This window comes from Toxotes jaculatrix, chromosome 18 (assembly GCF_017976425.1).
Source record: "Toxotes jaculatrix isolate fToxJac2 chromosome 18, fToxJac2.pri, whole genome shotgun sequence".
In the NCBI taxonomy this organism is placed as follows: domain Eukaryota; kingdom Metazoa; phylum Chordata; class Actinopteri; family Toxotidae; genus Toxotes; species Toxotes jaculatrix.
The window spans coordinates 3,069,700-3,089,002 of record NC_054411.1 but is presented as its reverse complement, the minus strand read 5'-3'; the positions used below and the strand labels follow the sequence as shown (position 1 = coordinate 3,089,002).

Genomic DNA, 19,303 nt, shown 5'->3' with positions numbered 1-19,303 from the left:
AGTTTACCTCTTTGAACCTTGAACAGTTACTCAAATAAAATCATCTGAGACGTTTAGAGGGGAAATGTCAGCATCTCAGAGACATCTGAAACATGAGCACCTCAAGTAGATTTTAGTAAGAGTCGATGTGATCCTTGAATGAGCACATCTCCTGAAATGTGGTTAAGTAGAAGTATAAATTATTAAAGTCAAATAGAAGAACCTCAGAATTTCACCTGAAGTGCAGTACGTGAGGAAATATTCTTTACTTTCCACCACTCTTTGCAAATTTCCCATCTGTTAGTGCCACAGGACAGAGCAGAAAGTAAACTGTACTGTATGGGCTCCACCTGTGAGCATACAGTGCCTGTTCTCTGCTGTCAGTGACTAATAGCGTACCATTACAAGGCTTGGCTCTGGTGTGGATCTATCCAAGCAAGTTTCCCTGCGTCCTGTTCCAGCCGTTGCTGAGGCAACAAGCAGCGCCATCATACTGTATATAGCATCTCTTAGCGAGGTTCTGGTAGAAACCGGCTCCGGGCTCACTGTCAAAAACATACAACAAAGGGAGAAACACGGTTTTATGTCACCGCTCTGCTGTAGGGATTGTGGCATATATCAACAGTTTAATGGAGGCCAGGGTTTGACTGATGACTGTGGTTTTAAACTGAGCCTGTAATATTCATCAATCATCAATATTCAGTTTTTACATTTGAAAACTCAGAAGTATTTACTGTCCCCATTTCAGACAAGCTTTTAAACACTTTAGAACATGGGTCACTTTACATTATTACTCATAATAATTGAAAATGATAGAACAGTAACATATTTGAGGCACATAAAATGTCAGTCAAATCAAGCTTTCCATGCACGTATGAAAACCTTAACCCACTGTCATATCTATCAGATGTTTTAAACTGGCAAATATAAATCTGATATTTACCTATATTTTTCTTAAACATTATTTTTGAAGATTTTATGGTAATCCTTTATTTTACAGATCCCATATGTTTCTTTTATTTTTCTTAAAAACTTAAAAAGCAAGTACTTAATTACTGGCAGCAATTAACATTTCCTCCATTTCCGTTATAATTAGTACCAAATTGCATAGGCCTTTCTTAGGAAGGCCTGAATACCGGCTAATTTTCAAGGAAATTATGAGCAAAGTTTGCAGGAAATTAGCTGGAAAATGTGCGGCCTGTAAAATAAAGCGTTAGCAATTTTAACAATGTATAAACAGTAAAAAAGGAAAGGGCAGGACACAGGAAGTCGGGAGCAGACAGCAGAGGAGAAGACTGGTGCAGCTGAGGAAGAAAAAAGTTAACACCAGCGAGATAAATGTTGTGATTTATTGATTTTAAAACTTGAATTTTCACCCATCAGCTCCATTGATTAAGGCAGAGGGTGAATACAGACGTGTAAGGATGTACCGTACGTGTCCTCCTTGTCTTCTGTCTTTTATTTCTGGGTGTTTCTGTTATTTCCAACTCTCTCTCTCGGTGTCTCTCCTCTGTCTCCTCTCTGTTAGTGACTATATAATCAAGGAGAAGACAGTGCTTCTTCAGAAAAAAGACAGCGAGGGTTTCGGCTTTGTGCTGAGAGGAGCCAAAGGTAAGAGAACATGAAATAAACATCCTGCCTTCGATCACACTCACTCACTGCTTTAGTTCTGATCATATGTGATTTACTGTATCACGTGCAGTGCTAATGCATCCTCTCCTGCTATATTTTCATGGTGTCTCCAGCTCAGACTCCTATCGAGGAGTTTACTCCCACCCCGGCCTTCCCCGCCCTGCAGTACCTGGAGTCAGTGGACGAGGGAGGCGTGGCCTGGAGAGCCGGTCTCAGGATGGGGGATTTCCTGATAGAGGTACTGCCACATATAGTATGATTTCATGATTCCTAAAGTTGTAGACCCACTTCTATTCTGTGTATTTTGGTATTTGTTGGTAAATAAAATGCCTTGAAACCCTAAACAACAAATAACCATTTCTGTCTTCTTCTGTCAGCCTGTCTGTTTTTCTTCCATCTTCGTTGTTGACACAAATGTTAGATGATGAATTCAGAAAACCAATGCATTTGAGAAAAGGCTGTAAAAAATAAGCACTGAACCCATTCACGCTCTCTCTCTGCATCTCTGTCCCAGGTCAACGGTCAGAATGTGGTGAAAGTTGGACACCGGCAGGTCGTCAACATGATCCGACAGGGTGGCAACAGCCTCATGGTTAAAGTTGTCATGGTAACCCGCAACCCCGACATGGAGGAGGGTTCGAGGAAGAAAAGTAAGTCCATCATCCTGCGCCCTGGGGTGGTGCTGCTGGTGAATGCTGGAGGCTACTGAACCTTGATCTTGAGCTGCTTGACTGACCACGGCTGCCCTTTCTCTGTTCCCTCCCCTCCAGTTCCCCAGCAGAGTAAGAGGCTGAGCACTCCGGCTATCGCCCTGCGATCCAAATCCATGACTTCAGAGCTGGAGGAGATGGGTAAGAAACAGGCTTGGATAAACTTTTATTTTTTGTTTTTTTTGGGGGGGGAGGGGTTGAAAAGAGATGGATGGCAAAGAAAGAAGAAAGAGATGTAGACAAAGGAGGAGAGTGCTTTAAAGCTGAAGAGGAGAAAAAAGTTAGTGGGTAGAAATAGATTGAGGTGATGAGGAATGATAGAAACAGTGTGAAACCAGAGTGTTGGGGGTTGTTAAGAAAGTGAGAAGGGGAGAAGAGCGAGGGCTAAATTTAGACAGCAAGAAAGTAGAGAGGGAGACAGTGTTCTTACTCAGCGACATGAAAATGAAAGGGAAAGAAAGAAGATTGGCTACCGCCGTGGATGACGGTCTCAATGCATTTCACTGTTCTTTCAGAGGTTCCACACTGTCACTTCCAGCACCCCCACTACAGGTAACCCCACCCAGAAAAAGTGTCGCCATCCACCCTGTGATCCCTCTCTCACTGCCCGCTTCTCTTACCTCTTACCCCCCTGCATCCCCCCACCGCTCCCTGGCCCGCCCACAGCTTTAACCCCAGCGCCCAAAGAGCAGCCCACCTTTGCTTAACACACACACACACACACACACACACACACGCTGACAAGAATTTGTTGCCAAGGTAACACTGCAGGGGAATGAGAAGAGTTTCCGGGTGCCACAAACATCACTGCAAAGTGTCTGGTCTTAATGTATCAGTGAGCAAGTTGCAAAAATATGTCGCTCTTTTGTTCGTGTCCTTTGTTGAAAATGCCTTTGATTCATTTGGAAGAAATCACACCCAGGATAAAATTACTGAGATGAGTAATTTTTGAGAAAAAAAAAAAAAAAAGAAAAAAAACAACAACTTTGTTCTGGGTACGTTGCTATGGTAACAGCATTATGTGTGGCTATGCTTATGCCATCTCTATTTGAGGTAAAATAGTGGGAGGAGAGAGCATGGTGAGGGTCAACGCCCCCATTTGCAGATCAGAACGTTGGCCAGTGTTTTATTGGTGATTGGGTTTTATCTTCTGAACGTTTGTGATGCTTGTTGTCGCTGTAGCCGTTGCTGCTGTCTTGTTCTGAGCATGCCCAGTGAGCGGTCGGTGATGTATGAGAAGCGACGACACGTGCAGCTGCTGGAGATGAATTTCAGCTGGTCTCAGATCTGCTGTCAGTACTTTTCTCTTACAAACAATGATAAACACTGGACCCACCCTGTAAACAACAGCAGCCGCTGCTGTAAGTCAGGCTCTGACCAAAGCGAATCCTGAGTGTAGAGATCGGCCCTTTGCTTCATCCCTCCCCAGTCTCCTCCCCTCACCTGCCTTCTCTCTGTGGTGTGACCTCACCTGACCAGCACAAAGCATGAGCACCCAGTCTGAAACTCAGGTACCAGTTTCCTGAACCCACCTCCCTACTGAAACACACAACCCAGTGCTCGCTATATACTGTTAGATCTTTCTGCCAGCACTGCATGTATGCAGTGATACTGTGCAGGCCAGTATCACTCAGTACATACAGTATCACTCCAACAAACTTAAAGGTGCTGAAGTTAGCAAACAACAACAATTGACTCGTGTCAGTTTTAACAAAAAAAGACCCCAAATTATCAGTATTAGTTTTGTTTGTTAAAACAAACAAACCGTCTTTTGGCCGAGAGTCAGTTTGACTTAATATAAAGTGCATTTATCAACAAATATCCCAAGTTTCTTGAGATGTGGAGGCTTCATTTGCATCAAACGCCTTATGACTTCCATCCTCGTTGCTTGTGCCTCCTTCTGGATCAAGGTGAGAGGAGCACAATGTGTGGTGAAGCTATGTCAGCCCCCGCCATATGCTCGTTCAAATGCATTAGAATTCATTTAGCTGTGACGCCTATTAAACTATCTCACCTCTGTGATTGGTGCAGTGTCCCAGTTCACCTAGAAGTCATGCTGCAAGATAACAAGGGCATTAAAACACGAATGATTGTGCAAATTCTTGTTTTTTTTTTACAACCTAATTTCACATAAGAATCATTTAAATAAGCCCGGACACGTGTTTTTAAAACTGTGGCTCATTTTTGAAAGGGTTTGTGCAGTATACACAGAAGTAAGAGATGAAATAAACACAAGTTCAGAACCCTTTCATGGTTGGTTTAACCATCCGACATTAAAATTTAACTTCTCTTCAATTAGGCTCAATAAACTGCACATTATGAAATGCAGTGGCTTGAGTATGAGTGTGGCAGAGAACTCTATTCCCATTCAGTCCACACGCACAAACTCACTCACATCAGTGGATGCAAACACCAAAGGGTCACCTTTAATTCCTCCCTTATGGACTTGTCCCTTCACTGTTCACTGGTTTAACCACTAACTCCTGTCCTTTCTTTGTCTCTTCTGTCCACACTTCGCCGCTGACGGGACCTTAACAGTGGAGAGAGGTGGGAGTCCGCTTCAGTCTAATTCCACATTAGTGTGTGCGTGTGTGTTTTTGAGTGTGCCAGAGAGAGTGGCAGCACGCAGCCTACTGTATGTGTGTGTGTGCAGCATATTTACTGCATCATAAGTGTACACGCTTCAGCTGTCTTAAAGCGTGGGCGTGCTGTGCGTTCTTTTACATCGAAGATCGAAAATCCTGGTGAGGTGACTCAGTTTGTCAAGCTGCGGGGAATATGATTAGTATTCACTGTAACGACGCTATCGCACTTTAACTCCTGCCAAAACTTAAGTCTCCTTTTGTCCTCCTTCCAGCTGCTACCCCTTGGAAAAAAAAATCAGGTACGCTCTGGTACACCGCCGCTCAGGGCATTGTGTTTGTGCCTGTCCAGAGAGACGCTCGTCGCTCATCCACTCATCAAGCTCGTTCTGCTTTTCCTTTTCTTTCAGAATTCGAGTCTTCACAAGTTACAGAGAAGAAGAGGACAGTCTATCAGATGGCTTTGAGTAAGGCAGCTCATGTTTTATCAGTGGATGTTTCCCGAATCTCTTCCTCACTTTCTCATCCACCCTCATCGAGTGTGTCCCTTTCCACACGTTGTTTCCTTCATTTTGTTGCTGTCCATTTTTCTGTTTCATTGCTGTGTGTCCCTTTCCCTCTCTCTCTCTTTCTTTCTGTCTCTCTCTCTCTCTCCCTTTTTTTTCCTCTCAGATAAACTAGATGAAATTCTTGCAGCAGCTCAGCAGACAATCAGCACCAATGAGGCACCGGGGACACGGGGACAGGGGCCAAAAAGAGACAGGGGGAGAAGCTTCTATGGCAATGAGGTGTGTATTGTGAAACACGCTGCACTATATTTACATGTGTCCTAAGATGTGTGTGAATGCTTGTCCCATTTGAAACTGAGCTTCAGTAAAAGACAGCATTAAGACATGGAACATAAAAGAAAAAAATAATTTCCCTTTAGTCATAAATCAAAATGTTAGCAGAAAGTCAGAAATCCCCTTCGACTAATATTTGAAACATTTAAGCTGGTTTGTTATCACACATTTGTTTATGTCATCAGTGTTTTTATTTCTCTGCTGATGCCTGACGTGTCAGAGAGAGAGAGAGAGAGAGAGAGAGAGAGGGAGAGAGAGAGAGAGAGGCATTAAGAGACAAATTAAACAGAGAATATGAATAAAAGATTCGATGAGGGATTCGTTGGCCATGGAGTTTAACAGATCTGGGTATTTTACCAACATGGAACCAGATCCAAAACGGAACCAGCTCCTGGAACCCGTCCTTGATTGAGTCTCACAGCTCTGACTACCGTATGTTTTACTCTCTTTCAGCCAAACTACGGGGATCAGTCCGGGATGGGGATGATGCCGTCGGGGCTGGGCCTTGGCTACGACCGTGGACAGTACACCTCAGGTCACGCCCCACAGCACGGTATGCTGCGGCAGAAATCCATCGGTGAGGCTGTCTGTTTTTTCCGTCTGCCCCTCTGTCCGCCTGTCTGTCTGTCCTCTGGACCAGTAGAGGTCTACGCTGTGCTGACCTGTTTGTCTGTGACCAACAATGTCTTGCCTGTGGCCAAAATGTGCACACTTTGTACTGTATCTGTAGCTCACTGTATGTGTATTATACCTGTACTGTACTGTAAAAATAAGATGTTTGTTTGTCTTATACTCACACTACTACTATTTGTTATATACAGAAGTGCCACTAATCTCCTAGTTTTATTCTGATGGCTTATTTTCCGGTGTGTTGCTTACTAAAGCTTTGCTAACTCTCCCCTTAAATAGCTGTGTTCTCTGGTGTACAGTAAAACAAATGCTGCTGTGTAACGCTGCCCAGTTGCTACTTGTTTGTGGAATATATAAGACTAACTGATTTACATACTAACAGACATTAGAACTGAGGACAGACCTGCTGGCAGGTAGATGGGCAGGCAGATTTAGACAGACACTCTCATAGATTATCCTCAGCTTTCCTTTTTTTCCTGGCTCCATTTCCTCTGCACTCCTTCCTTGTTCTTTCCTTGTTGATCGGCCTCTTACTCTCCCTCTTCTCCATCTGTACCATCTGTACTTGGACGGGCGCAGCCGTGTTTCATCCCTCTTTGTTTTTTCTCCGTTTGTGAATGCCGTGCTGCAGGGGTGCCTGAGGAGGAGAAGCAGTTCCTGCATCCTCCGACCATGAAGTTCGCCCGCAGTCTGTCGGTGCCCGGCCCAGACGACATCCCCCCTCCTCCGACCACCGCACCGCCAGACCCTCCATTCTCCTCTGCTCCGCCACTAGGTTGGAGAACTAAGTCGTCTCAGCAGCCCTCTGTCTCCGTGTCCCAGTCCACAGCCACCTCTGCGCACTACCAGCCCTACTCCCAGTCAGTGCACTTCACCCAAGGGGGCAGGGAGAGGGCCGGCGGTCCCACCACTGGCCCCGGTGCTGGAGCGGTGGACCACGCAACCTCGTATGCACACGCAGCTGCCCACACTGCTCAAAGCAGGACTGCTTCGCGGAAGGTTGCCTACACTGGGGAGCCTGTTGGAGCTGGCATCGGAGCTGGTGGAGGGGCAAAGGCAGCAGGTCTTAGGAGAGGCTACAGCACCGCCGTCCCCCCATCCAGCATTGCCACTGTTATGCCCCAGCAACAACAGACTACCCAGAGTCAACCCCAGCGAGCAGACCGCAGTGCAGCTGGGGCCGGAGCAGGCGGTCCTAAAGGAGGGGTCCGGAGGGGTAAGGGCCCCCTGGTGAAGCAATCCAAGGTAGAGGATCTGCGCATGGGGCAAGGAACACTTGGGGGCAAAGGCTCGATGGAGAAAAGCTCCATCCCCATTCCCACCATAATTGTTAAGGCTCCCTCAACCAGCAGCAGTGGACGCAGCAGCCAGGGCAGCAGTGTGGAGGCCGATGCTCCTGCGTCAGGGGAGACAGATGAAGCCAAAACACCCCACGGTCCTCCTCCCTCCACTCCTGCCCCACAGCCCCCTGCCCCGCCTTCCATCCCAGCACCACCGCCTCCATCCTTGCCTTCTATCCGAGCCCAGGAAAACCTGGACTTTACCAGCCAGTTTGGGGCTGCCATTGTTGGCGCAGCTCGCAGAGACAGGGAGCGGTTTCACGAAGCCCGCAGGAAGAGTGCCTCCTTGTTTATGTCTGCCGAGGAGGACGTGAGTCTTGGGGGAGTGAGTGATGGAATAGGCGGCGTAACAAGGACTCAGGTGTCACAGCAACAGCTTAGCACACAGGCTGAAAGTTCATCAACACGGCTGCGCCCGTCCAAGTCTATTGATGAGGGCATGTTCTCTGGGGACACCTTTATCCATCACACCCGCAGTATGCCACCAGCCTTTGGTCTGCCTGAGTACTCCTCACCTGCCCTGGACTATCAGCCTAAGTCTGTGCCTACTGACTTGTACACAGCAGCAGCAGGCAGGCAGCCAGCACCCTCCGCTACCACCACCTTTATTCACCCTCTAACAGGAAAGGCTCTTGACCCCACGTCGCCACTAGGCCTGGCCCTGGCTGCCAGAGAGCGTGCTCTGAGGGATGATAGCAGGCTAAGGAGGGGAACGGAGCACCACTTCACCCGCCAGATGTCCAGTGTGGTGTTTCCTTCATCTACGGTCACCTCTCAGCCGGTGTCATCTGCCGCTCAGTCCTCCAGCTCCTCCTACCTGGTCACGTCATCTTCTCTGGCTGCCACCACGCCCACTGTCGGCCGCCCGCCCTCACCCAGGATCCTCAGAGGAGTTGGGAGCGTGTGGGGTGAGGAAGGCGGCGGTGGAGAGAGGGAGCGGGAAGGAGGAGGAGCTCGCGAGGGGCTAAGAGTTCGCTTCTCTGAGGACAAAACCGTCCACACGCACCACTACCAGCCTCAGCCGTATCAGCCAACCTACAAGGAGAGGGAGCGGGAGAGGTCGAGGGAACGGGAGAGGGAGCTGTCGAGAGAAAGAGAGAGAGACAGAGAGAGGGAGGGTTACATGAGGAGGGTAGAGCAGGCTGCAGCAAACGCAGCGGCCGCTGAAAGCTCTGCTCAGCAGGCGTCTCAGGCTCAGCATCCTCGACGGCCATCTTTTCTCAGGATGGAAAGTCAATCTGATGCTTATATCTTATCCCTCACCCCTCCCTCTCCTCCACCTACCAGTGCTCAGCAGGCAGTCAACACTACTAAGAGCACTGGGACCGGCCTGATGGTCCTTCCTCCCCCTGCCCCCTCAGTCGATGCGGACGACGAGTTTGTCTACGCAGACCCCCTCCCACCTCCATTAGAGTTCGCCAACAGCTTCGACAGGGGAATCGGGGGAATAGGAGGAATATCAGGGTACGCACAACACGAGATGATCCCTAACAGCCTGACCTCCCGCCAACAGCAGGTACCACCGCCTCCACCTCCTCCACCTCCTCCCCCTCCACCACCACCACCTCCACCCCCCCAAAAAGAACCATTTGGAAGTGGGTATCCCACTCACACACCCCTGCCCTCACCTCAAGCAGGGGACTCCACAGCCTCCAGCCTCACGTCTTACGACAGTGAGGTGGCTAACCTGACTCAGTCTGCTCCTTCCCCCTCCCAAACGTCCCCCAACCCCCCACCCCCTCCGTCACCCTCTACCCTGCAGCCCACCTCAATAGCAGGACCTCCTCCTCCCCCGTCAGTCTCACCGCCGCCGCCTCCTGGATCCTACCACAGACCCTTCTCTATGTCCCACCCCCACCACATTTACAACAGCACTCACGCTCCTGGGCGCTCTTCGCCCACGCCTCCCCCACACACAGTCGCGCCTCCCCCGGCCTACCGGGGTCCCCCAGCACCCTCCTCCACTGCTGCCACCTCTGCTTCACTTAGGGGCGCTGCATCCCACACCACGACCGCTAGCTGTGCTGCTATAACCACCGCTGCTGCCACCACAACAAGCACCTCCACTCAGCTCTACCAGGAGCGAACACATACCACACATACAACATCCTCCACCGCCATCGCAGGCAGTCGTAGGACAGGCGAGCACCATCGTCCTCCCCCTGCTGCCAAGAAAGGAGAGTCCCAGGAGACAGTGGTGGACTCTGGGATTGAGGAGCTGGACAGCCGCAGCAGCAGTGACCACCACCTGGACAGCATCCTCGCTCTAAGTGGAGCCGGTGTGCGAGGTGACAGGCTGGACCGAGGGGACAGAGGAGTTGGAGCCGGAGGACGTATGGGAGGGGGAGCCGGGACAGGGGAATCCGAAAGGGCAGGAGATTTTCTGGAGTCTTACATGAGCTACCTGGACGGACAGACTTTTGAAATGCAGAATGCCACAGTAGCAGCTTCCACCTACCCAAAAACCAGCAGGTTCAGAGAGGGAGGACGCGCTGGGGATCTACACAGACAGACCAGCACTGCTCCCGCATCCTTCCACTCCCACAGACGGAGAGATGAGCAGGAAGACGACGAGGGCGAGGAGGGAGTGGCAGAGGATGAAGGCGGCCAGGATGGGTACGGGATGAGGGACATGCAGAATTTGGGACGTCCCACTTCACCATACTTTGATCGTCCACGCACCCCTGAGATGAAACCTCTCTGGGGTGAGGGGCAATTGGCCGGCGACGGAAGCGGCCAGTCCGGGACACTCTTAGAGGGGAAGAAGATTTACCCACCTGCCTCCAGCATGAAGCCCAGCATCATTAATGAGCTGAGCAGCAAACTGCAGCAAAGAGGGAGGGACAGCTGGAGCAGCCAGAGACCACTGAGCAGACACAGGTACACATCAGTGACAGCTTTATGTTTTTCAGTGTCACAGCATGAACTTCGGTGTTTGTTGCTGTTGATGCACGCCACTGTCACTCACCCGTGTGAACGCATCAGTGTGCCACCCGTGACTCCTTCACCTCCCACGACTGATGTTCGAGCCCTCTGTGAAAATCTGTGCTGTGTCTGTTTATGTCTTGTGTTAGTGTTAGTGTTGTGTCTATACTGTGTAAACCTCTCTTTTATTTCTCTGGCTTTTTCCATGTGTTTCTCTCAGAAGCAGAAACAGGTAATAGAGACACTTCCGCACGACTTTACTTTTCTGTCTGGCAGAACATAAAACTTTGACACCTGCTTGAATTTACAGCCTGCTGTGAGACTGTGAGAAAGGAGAGGAAACCATGTTAAACTTACTGTACACAATCTCAAATTTTAAAAAACTGCATAAAACAATTTTAACCCAGAGCTTTTAAAAACAACTGGAGTTTCCCTTAGTGTGTGTGCATGTTTTCCATCTCGTCGTTTTCTGGTTTGCATCATGATTTTCTCCTGTAACATCGTCTCTCTCTCTCTCTGTTCACAGATTTTCAGAAGACTCAGCCTCAGCTCTGAGCCCCCCCTCGGCTCGATCTCAGTCCCCGTCTCCAATCTCGTTATCGCAGCCATCGTTGTCCCCGTCCCCTACACCTGCCTCACAGTACCCCAACTGGGGACGATCCCCGTCTCCGCAGCCTCCAGCTGCCTCTCAGCCTCCGCGTTCACATTCTCCGCTGTCCCCGACATCTTATTCCCCCTATCCCACCTCCCCCAAACACAGACCTGTCTACAGGACCAAAGCCCTAGAATTCCAGTTCATCCCTAGTCGCGAGTCCCGTAAAGCCGAATCACACATGCTCCAGCGTAGGCGAGCACCCAGCCCCCTCATTTCCCCGTCAGAGAGGCCCAAGATGGGCCCGCCACGCCCATCATCCCTGCCGCTCCTCCCCACCACACCGTTATACAGCGCCATCTACGACCTCAGAGGTTCAATTACCCCACCGTCACCGGGGAACCCTCTTGGTGATCCTTACTTCTCGCCCTCTCCTCCTCTGTTTGCCCCCTCTGGTGCCCCTCCTCCTCCAAACTCCACTTTAGTAGTCTCCCGATCCCTCTCTCCAACACACTTCCTGTCTGGGACCTCTTCTCCGCCCCTGCATCCTCTCCCTCCGCCTCCCTGCCTGAGTTACCCCCATCTACCGCCCCCTTCCCCTACAAAGCCGTTTGCCTCCAAGCCGCTGCCCTACTGGACCAAGTATGACGTTGCAGACTGGCTGGGATACCTGAACCTGGGTGAGCACAGAGAGCGTTTCCTGGACAACGAGATTGACGGCACCCACCTGCCGTCCCTGACCAAGGAAGATTATCTGGACTTGGGTGTGACACGTGTGGGCCACCGCATGAACATAGAACGGGCCCTGAGGAGCGTGATGGACAGGTGGGGTCACACAGCTGATCTCTGCAACTCGTTCACTACTTTGGAAGAGTCACAACACACAGCGAGCACAGACACGCAGGAGCAAACAAAAAATAAAAAGTGTTGTTTTCATTTCACTCAGTAACAAAACAGATTTCAGCTGCTTTCTGTGATTAAAGATATAACTTGATATTTAGGAATCTAGCTTCTAATCACATTAACAAGACAATTGGTAATTTTAGTTTGTGCTTCAGGGACAAATGACCAGAGAAGCATGACTCTGATTCTTATAGAAACTATGGAAATTGTTCTGTAATCTAAACTGTGGACATTCTGCCGAATTGAAGGGTTTTATCATTATTGCTGCGTTTGCTCCTCACCGGGAGGCCGTGCTGCCCGCAGAAGCTGAAGAAAATAAAATCAAATATAAAGAGTAAATAATATTAATTCTGCTTTATCATCCAGTGAATGTCAAATAAATAAATCAGTGATGTTTTGCATGCACAGTGCGAGTAACGTGCTGCCACAGGTCAGTGAATCTGACGGGTCACTGATCACAGCCTAACTCTGCAGCAGGCTGAGGTCGAGCACTCGTCCCTCTCAAGTTATCAAAAACTACACAAGTTCTTACTTTAACATGTGTCCCACATGTTAAAGTAGATATTCAAACAGAACGCCTGACACAAACGAGACGAATGAAACAGAAAACATGAATGAAGGATTCAGTAAATTGGCCATGGAGCTTAACAAATACGTTCTAATCTATTGGTACTTTATCAACTTGGAACTGGATTCAAAATGGAATCTGCTGACAGAGCACATCCCCTGGTGATGACCAATGTTTTCCCCTTCTAATCAGTCACATTCTGAGTCCACAGAGCAGGAGTCACCATAACAAATAATTCTCTCCATTTTAAAAAGCATGAACCACACAAGAGAACAGCTCACAACCTACGCCACAAAACACCATGCAATATCATCTAACAAAAAGCACTAAACATCACGTGTCCTGTTTGTTCTTCTGTCCTCAGGCTGTCCAGCAGCCCATTTCCCATTTCTGTCCTCTCACCTCGGGATGGACAGACTGAGAGGAGGAGGGACGACGGGAATCGGAGCTGAGGTTGCAAACGCAGAGACAGAAAAACAGAGAGAGAGAGAGATAGGAGGGAAGGAGGGGTTGGAGTCAATGAGGGAGGAAGACACAACTGCTGCTGTCCATGGTGGATTCACACAACAAATGAGGGGGGAACAGATTTCACACAGAGAGCGACAGAAAGACGGAGTCAACTCCCAAAGGGAGCTGGAAACACAGGGATGGAAAAAGGGCTGACGATCCATAAAGACACCGGCTGGCGCTCCCCAGTTGTGGCAGGCTGATTTACACAAGTACACTCCCCACGCGCATGCACGGTCACACCAATCAAACACAAACACCCTCTCATCCAAAATGCACATGAAGACACTACGGCTGCAGCAGAAATTACGAGTGAAGAATAGTGATGAAACCCAACCAAATACATGAGAGGAGCGATCAGACAGCAAAGTAGATTTTCAAAACAAAGAGTTCAGCAGGTTGTGCTGGCGAGAAGATCACGGCGCCCCTCAGCCAGCTGGTTAAATCTGTTCAAACTTTAACTGTGCAACCCACCGAGAATATTTAGAGTGCAATCAACGACGACCCCTCCCTGCGTGAGTGGATGCTAGTTTTAAATCACAGAGGATGACGAGTATTTGAGGGTGAATGGGCACGAATGTCTGCAGGAAGGAGGCCGTGAGTGTCTGTCTGTGCGGCGACCGTAGGACGACACAGGGCAGCATATCAGGACAGCTTCCACGTCCGTTACAGGTGACGAGGGCGTCCCTGGCTCAGGCCAAGGCGGCTGGCTGTGTGTTTGGCTATGATTGGTTACGTCTTGTTTTTACCTCACCACTGGTAGGGCTCTGTCCTCACTGAGGGTCCTGTCGTCAGGATCCTGTGTGTTTCTTCTATAGCTCTTTATCATCTTAAGTCTTATAATGACGTATATACAGACTGGTCACTGTATCACAGATTTGTAGCAAAAATAAGTGCCCAGACCAACAACATAAAAAAAAAAAAAAAAAAAGAAAGAAACACACTGATACGCACACACAGGCACCCAAGTTACTACTATACATGCCTGCATGCATACACCAACATGTAGACACACACATACACACACACACACAAGCACTTACCTGTGTTTGTGTTAGAGTTTATGGGACACCTTATATATAGACACACACACTACATGTTTGGACCCAAGATGTACTTATACAAAAGGAGACAGACTGTGCTTTCAACTGTAAGACGGGACACGTGACGATGCAAAGAGAAATGTCCCAGAGGATTTTACTCACCCGGGAAAGACTTCCTCAGCGTCGAGCCCACCGTCGAACACCCATTATTCAGACCTTCTGTCCGAGGGAGCCTGGAAAGGAGAGGGGAGGGGAAGAGGAAAAACTGCCATTTTCTTGCTCTTTCCCACCCAATCCCCCCTGCTCCTTCCAGGAGTGCCCCCCCCCCCCCACCACCTCCCCTCACCGCCCCTGCTCTCTCGACTAAATCCAGGAGGAAACAAGCAGCCACCCGAGCGATGGGGATCTGAGAGTAACGCTTATATCGAATTTTAATACTATGATTGTTCTTACAATTTTTAAACTTTAAATGGGAATACTGGAATACTGACACTGATATGAAGAGATTTATTATGTACTATTTATCATTACTATCATCGTCCTTACTGTTATTACAGGTTCAGAGAGTTCCTGGTTTCTGCCTTCAGGGGCTGAGATGGCGCTCTTGTGCAGTCGGATCATTTTCCGACTGTGTAGTGAAGATAATCGCGCTGGTTATATATTTAAATATAGATGTATATGTAGGTATTTTTGAACTGAAAGACGCATATTATTCTGTGCACTGTACCCTTAACATTGCTTCTAGGAGACAAGAAGCGTTGCAACTTAATGTGAAGCACATTTTTAATCACTTGCTTTTTCCTCCTCGCTGTTGTCAGTCTGTGAAGCTTTAATCGAAACTACACGTCGACCTTTAAAGGCCTCAAAACGTGATTGTCTCACTCTTTTAAAAAAAAATTAGTTGCCACTTAATATAATGCAGATGCTGAAAATGTAGCAGCTGTTACTCTGGGGAAGCCCATGATAAGTGAAAATTGTATATCACTTAATTTTTTTCTTTTCCAATTCTGGACAACAGTCACTCCCCCCCTTTGACTGATCGCATACACAAATTTATTTCATTTTCTGTGTCCCGGTGTCCTTTTATTATTTTCTCGTCGGCTTTCATGGCACATTTACATCTCATTACAACCTCAGTCCTGCTTTTCTCGCTGTTGCTGAGATCAAATATAAGGGCTCTCTCATGACCTCTCTACCTTGAACAACACTTCACCTCTCCTGCTGCTTTTGAGTCCTCGAACACATATCAAACGTGCGTTTTACATCGGGGCTCCAGCGGGGAGCTTAGGCTCCTCGCGGCCTCATTATCCTCAAGTCTATTTTTGCAAAAAAAAAAAAAAAAAAAAGAAAGATAAAATGAGTTTTCATATATCACGTCGCTCAAAGTGCAAATACACACACACAGGCCATAAATGTGAACGAGCAAAGGTCATTAAAGGGGATTTGTTTCTATAGTTACTCTGTGCCGGTGGTAAAGGAAAGATTATATTTGAATGCAAGGGAAATAGCAATAAGGACGATGAAAATAATGGTCATCTAATTATGGTTTAAGATGTTAAAAAAAAAAAGTCTCAAAAGTTCTAAAGAATCTCTGTCTTCCAAATAATGTTTAACATGAAAAAGTACAGCGTATTTATTTAACTGTTCTGCTTTCTATACAGTTCGACCTGTTCTCTGCATCTGCCCCCTTCCACTGTTAATGACCTGACAGCAGTAAGAGCTCCACTCTGTTTTCCGCTCATCGTTTGTACAAAGCACCTTCTGCAGTTGCTGACATGTGCCAGTAATGCTCACAGCTCATTGTTTATTACCAGCATATTATGCAATGACCCTATTTCCATTAGCAACTGTGACTTTTTGCCTTTCCCTTTATCGGATTTGAAGTCGTTTTCAGCCAAAAAGGGGGATGTTTCTGAAAGGGTGAATAAGCAGAATGTGGCTTCCTGTCCAAACTCAACCCACGGCCAGATTCTGCTTGTTTCTATCAGGTACCTAAAACAGTCTGCTACTGTAAATCGGGCCAGTTAATAACTTTGGATAAGAAACTTTGAACACATCTCTCGCTGATACAATGATGTTCTCGTTTAGTGACTGGTGAGAATTTGGAGAATTGTTTTTAATTCCTTTCTTTGCACTTAGTATTTATGATCAAGAGTGAAGGCTCATCTGTCGGGAGAAAACGTTAAGATCAGAGGGAATCGGTCTGACTCTATAGAAAGCATTTCTTTTCCTTTAAGAGATCTTTTAAAAAAAATGAGAATATGAACTGATGAAAGGTAACTTACAGAATATATATGTATATGTGATATGCATATACACACATTCATATAATCATATATGAATTTCAAATGTTTTAAGAGATAATAAATTGTTAGAATTATAATAAAGATACAGAAACAAACTTCTACTTTAGCTTTTCTGATTTCTTGAGAAACACTTCTAGGATCTATAAATTGTCTGCAACCTCATCTGAACATTACTCACAGGCTGAAAGTGTTGAGGTAATGAATAAAATTAAGATTACAAATGGGATAAAGATTTTGTGTTTGAGAAGGACCTAAAAATTTATGTTACCCTCAGAAATGAACTGGTAAATATTAAACAATTAAACAGGGTATACTCTGAAGTGCGACCAGTGCTGTGCTGGGAAACATCACAGTGACCAAAGAAAACCTTTAAAAAAACAATGTGTGTTAATGACTTTGGGTTTTGTGATTTAGTTCACATGTAATAAACAAACCCACTAACATCATTATCACATCATTTCAATAATGTACTGTTCCTTACTCTAGTTTAGAAAAACAGGGAGACAAAGAAATTAAGATGCAAAGTTTTATTTGATTAGAGCAAATACAAGATAATATCAGGCTTAGCAAGAAAATTCACATTGCAACACAAACAGAAGAAAATGACATTACAACATAACTAATAAGGCAGACGACGTCTGAGGGAGGACCAGTACCTGAAAAACAGGAAAACAGACGTCAGGCAAACATCATGATCATAATCCCTACAAGGTTTAAACAAATGTTTTTAACCATCATCTCCTCAGACTCTGCCTTGTCAGGGGCAGAGCTGCACTTCTGTCACCACTGATTTTCTGAGCCCAGTGCAATACATCACAAGAGATGAGTGTCTGCAGTTAAAGGCATTATAACACAAACCTGATCGAGTTCAGTCTCGAAGTGGATTCGCTTCTTTACAGACCTGAAAAGACAAAAGCAAATGTTAATGTGTTGTTGTTATAATTCAAGTCTCGTCGTCATTAGTCTGTTGTCTCCTCAGAAACTCTGGCTTGTCAGGGCCAGAGATGCACATCGTCTCCATACATACTCAGAGCCCAGTGCAAGTCATCAGGGGAGAGGGACTACTTAAACTCACAAATAAATAAAACCAAAGTTTCTGAGTTTAAACAACTTGCAGGAATGAATGTAGTCCATGCAAGAAAAAAAATGGAAAGGCACTGGAGAAAGTACGATCACAAGTGATCATCGCCCTCCAGTGGTCACAGTTCATTACGACACCTCTGTTCACCAGAGGAGTGTGTAACACGAGGCTGCCTTCCTGTAGCTGATGTTTGACATTAGATCATTTCTAATCATGAGGAAACACTGTCTTTTACTGACCTTCGTGAGCCCAAGCCGAGGCTCATCCAGAGGTGAGTTTTAAAGTGACCTGAAAGGACAAAAAAAGTTTGTTAGTGCTTTGCTGTCAGGAACATTAACTTTTGACCAACGTTAAATAGCTTTCTCCTCAGAAACTCTGGCTTGTCAGGGCCAAAGATGCACATTGTCTCCATACAGACTCAGAGCCCAGTGCTAGTCATCAGGGGAGAGGGACAACTGAAATCCACTTTGGTCTATAAAAAATCTGGGAAGTAGCGCCGTTTCCCAGGCAACATAAAGTACTAAAATACATTTGTAGTCTCTAAAATGCAGTAATGCCTTGTTTTATGATTACTGCCTGTCTGTAAATCACCACACTGCTAGCTATCATGCTAACGGTACCTAAAAGACTTAACACGTGGAGACAGGCCCACTGTGCTGCTGCCTGTTAAACTATAAACTGCTCATGTTAACGTTGTATTTTCTCTTTTTAAAAAAAGAGAGGTTGGTGGTTTATGTGCAGGCAGTTTTTACAACACTCTACTAACTTAAACATATCTTATATTAAATATATACTCAACCTTAGTAAAATTTACAGTGTTAGCTTACCATTTTCACCGGAGCTGTTACCACCGAGACGACCATAGAGCAACTGAACCGCCTGCTGACGCGGCTTCTTCGGCTTCTGAACGTCGGCGGTCGGCAGCAGCGTATGTGTATTACCGCCACCTACTGGCCCGGAGTGACGCGTGGCGGAGTAAATCTACTAAAAAAACCTGTTAAACTTCTCTGTGTTTACCAGGAAACCTGTTTAACCCTAACCCCAGCTACAGGTTCATCAGTCTGCACAGGCTTTTGGCGGTTTGATTAAATAAAATGTTTTAAGTTGTATAAAGTACAACTAAAATGGGTCCCGCATTATCAGATCTGACCCTGTTTTGTGGAGGGGCCCTGTGTCTAAACCTCTAATTTTAAGTTCTTTATTTTTATTTCTATATTATTCATACTGTGTTAACATAGAGGACATTAGTAAATAAAGCTGTTTACTCAAATTACCATAAAGACATATTGTTTCAGCACAGGACAGCACAGGTCTCATTGCCTTTTCAAAAAACCCCAAGAGGCTTTAAAGTAAATAAATATAAAATTTATTTCTAAAAGCAACAATAATCTTTAGTACTAGACAGTATTTCCTTTTTTTAAACTTAAAGATACACTTAAGTCAGTACATTTCAACAAAGTAAATGTGTGCCTACTTTACTAAAACCTTTCATTATTCTTTGTTTAATAGAGAATCCTGTATCTTTCTGTAAGTCTCATTTACAGTGAACGTTTACAGTGAACCAATGCACAAAGTTATTTTTAACATCACTTAATAGGGACCTTATTCTGCTTGTTGACATTTTCTGTCTCCTATAGCTGTTATCAATTTAATTACAGGATCT

General features: G+C 46.5%; 1 protein-coding gene and 3 non-coding genes across 4 annotated transcripts in view; 1 reads left to right on the top strand and 3 right to left on the bottom strand.

The window, feature by feature from the left end:
• shank1 (SH3 and multiple ankyrin repeat domains 1) overlaps nucleotides 1-13,155 on the top strand; it is a 44,778-nt gene extending 31,623 nt beyond the window's left edge. Inside the window, exons 15-27 of the mRNA XM_041062041.1 lie at nucleotides 1,508-1,590; nucleotides 1,725-1,849; nucleotides 2,126-2,261; nucleotides 2,382-2,462; nucleotides 4,860-4,868; nucleotides 5,179-5,205; nucleotides 5,314-5,370; nucleotides 5,576-5,691; nucleotides 6,199-6,322; nucleotides 7,007-10,595; nucleotides 10,861-10,872; nucleotides 11,167-12,057; nucleotides 13,068-13,155. Of these exons, the coding sequence (XP_040917975.1) occupies nucleotides 1,508-1,590; nucleotides 1,725-1,849; nucleotides 2,126-2,261; nucleotides 2,382-2,462; nucleotides 4,860-4,868; nucleotides 5,179-5,205; nucleotides 5,314-5,370; nucleotides 5,576-5,691; nucleotides 6,199-6,322; nucleotides 7,007-10,595; nucleotides 10,861-10,872; nucleotides 11,167-12,057; nucleotides 13,068-13,155 (5,338 nt within the window). The remainder of the gene's footprint in view (nucleotides 1-1,507; nucleotides 1,591-1,724; nucleotides 1,850-2,125; nucleotides 2,262-2,381; nucleotides 2,463-4,859; nucleotides 4,869-5,178; nucleotides 5,206-5,313; nucleotides 5,371-5,575; nucleotides 5,692-6,198; nucleotides 6,323-7,006; nucleotides 10,596-10,860; nucleotides 10,873-11,166; nucleotides 12,058-13,067) is intronic.
• A 4,139-nt stretch (nucleotides 13,156-17,294) lies between these two features.
• On the bottom strand, nucleotides 17,295-17,384 carry LOC121199164. The gene has a single exon (XR_005896419.1). It is a non-coding gene; the product is annotated as a small nucleolar RNA SNORD88 (small nucleolar RNA).
• Nucleotides 17,385-17,527: 143 nt separating this feature from the next.
• LOC121199163 lies at nucleotides 17,528-17,618 on the bottom strand. Its single transcript, XR_005896418.1, has one exon. It is a non-coding gene; the product is annotated as a small nucleolar RNA SNORD88 (small nucleolar RNA).
• A 381-nt stretch (nucleotides 17,619-17,999) lies between these two features.
• Nucleotides 18,000-18,090, bottom strand: LOC121199160. The gene has a single exon (XR_005896416.1). It is a non-coding gene; the product is annotated as a small nucleolar RNA SNORD88 (small nucleolar RNA).
• Between the last annotated feature and the right edge of the window lie 1,213 nt (nucleotides 18,091-19,303).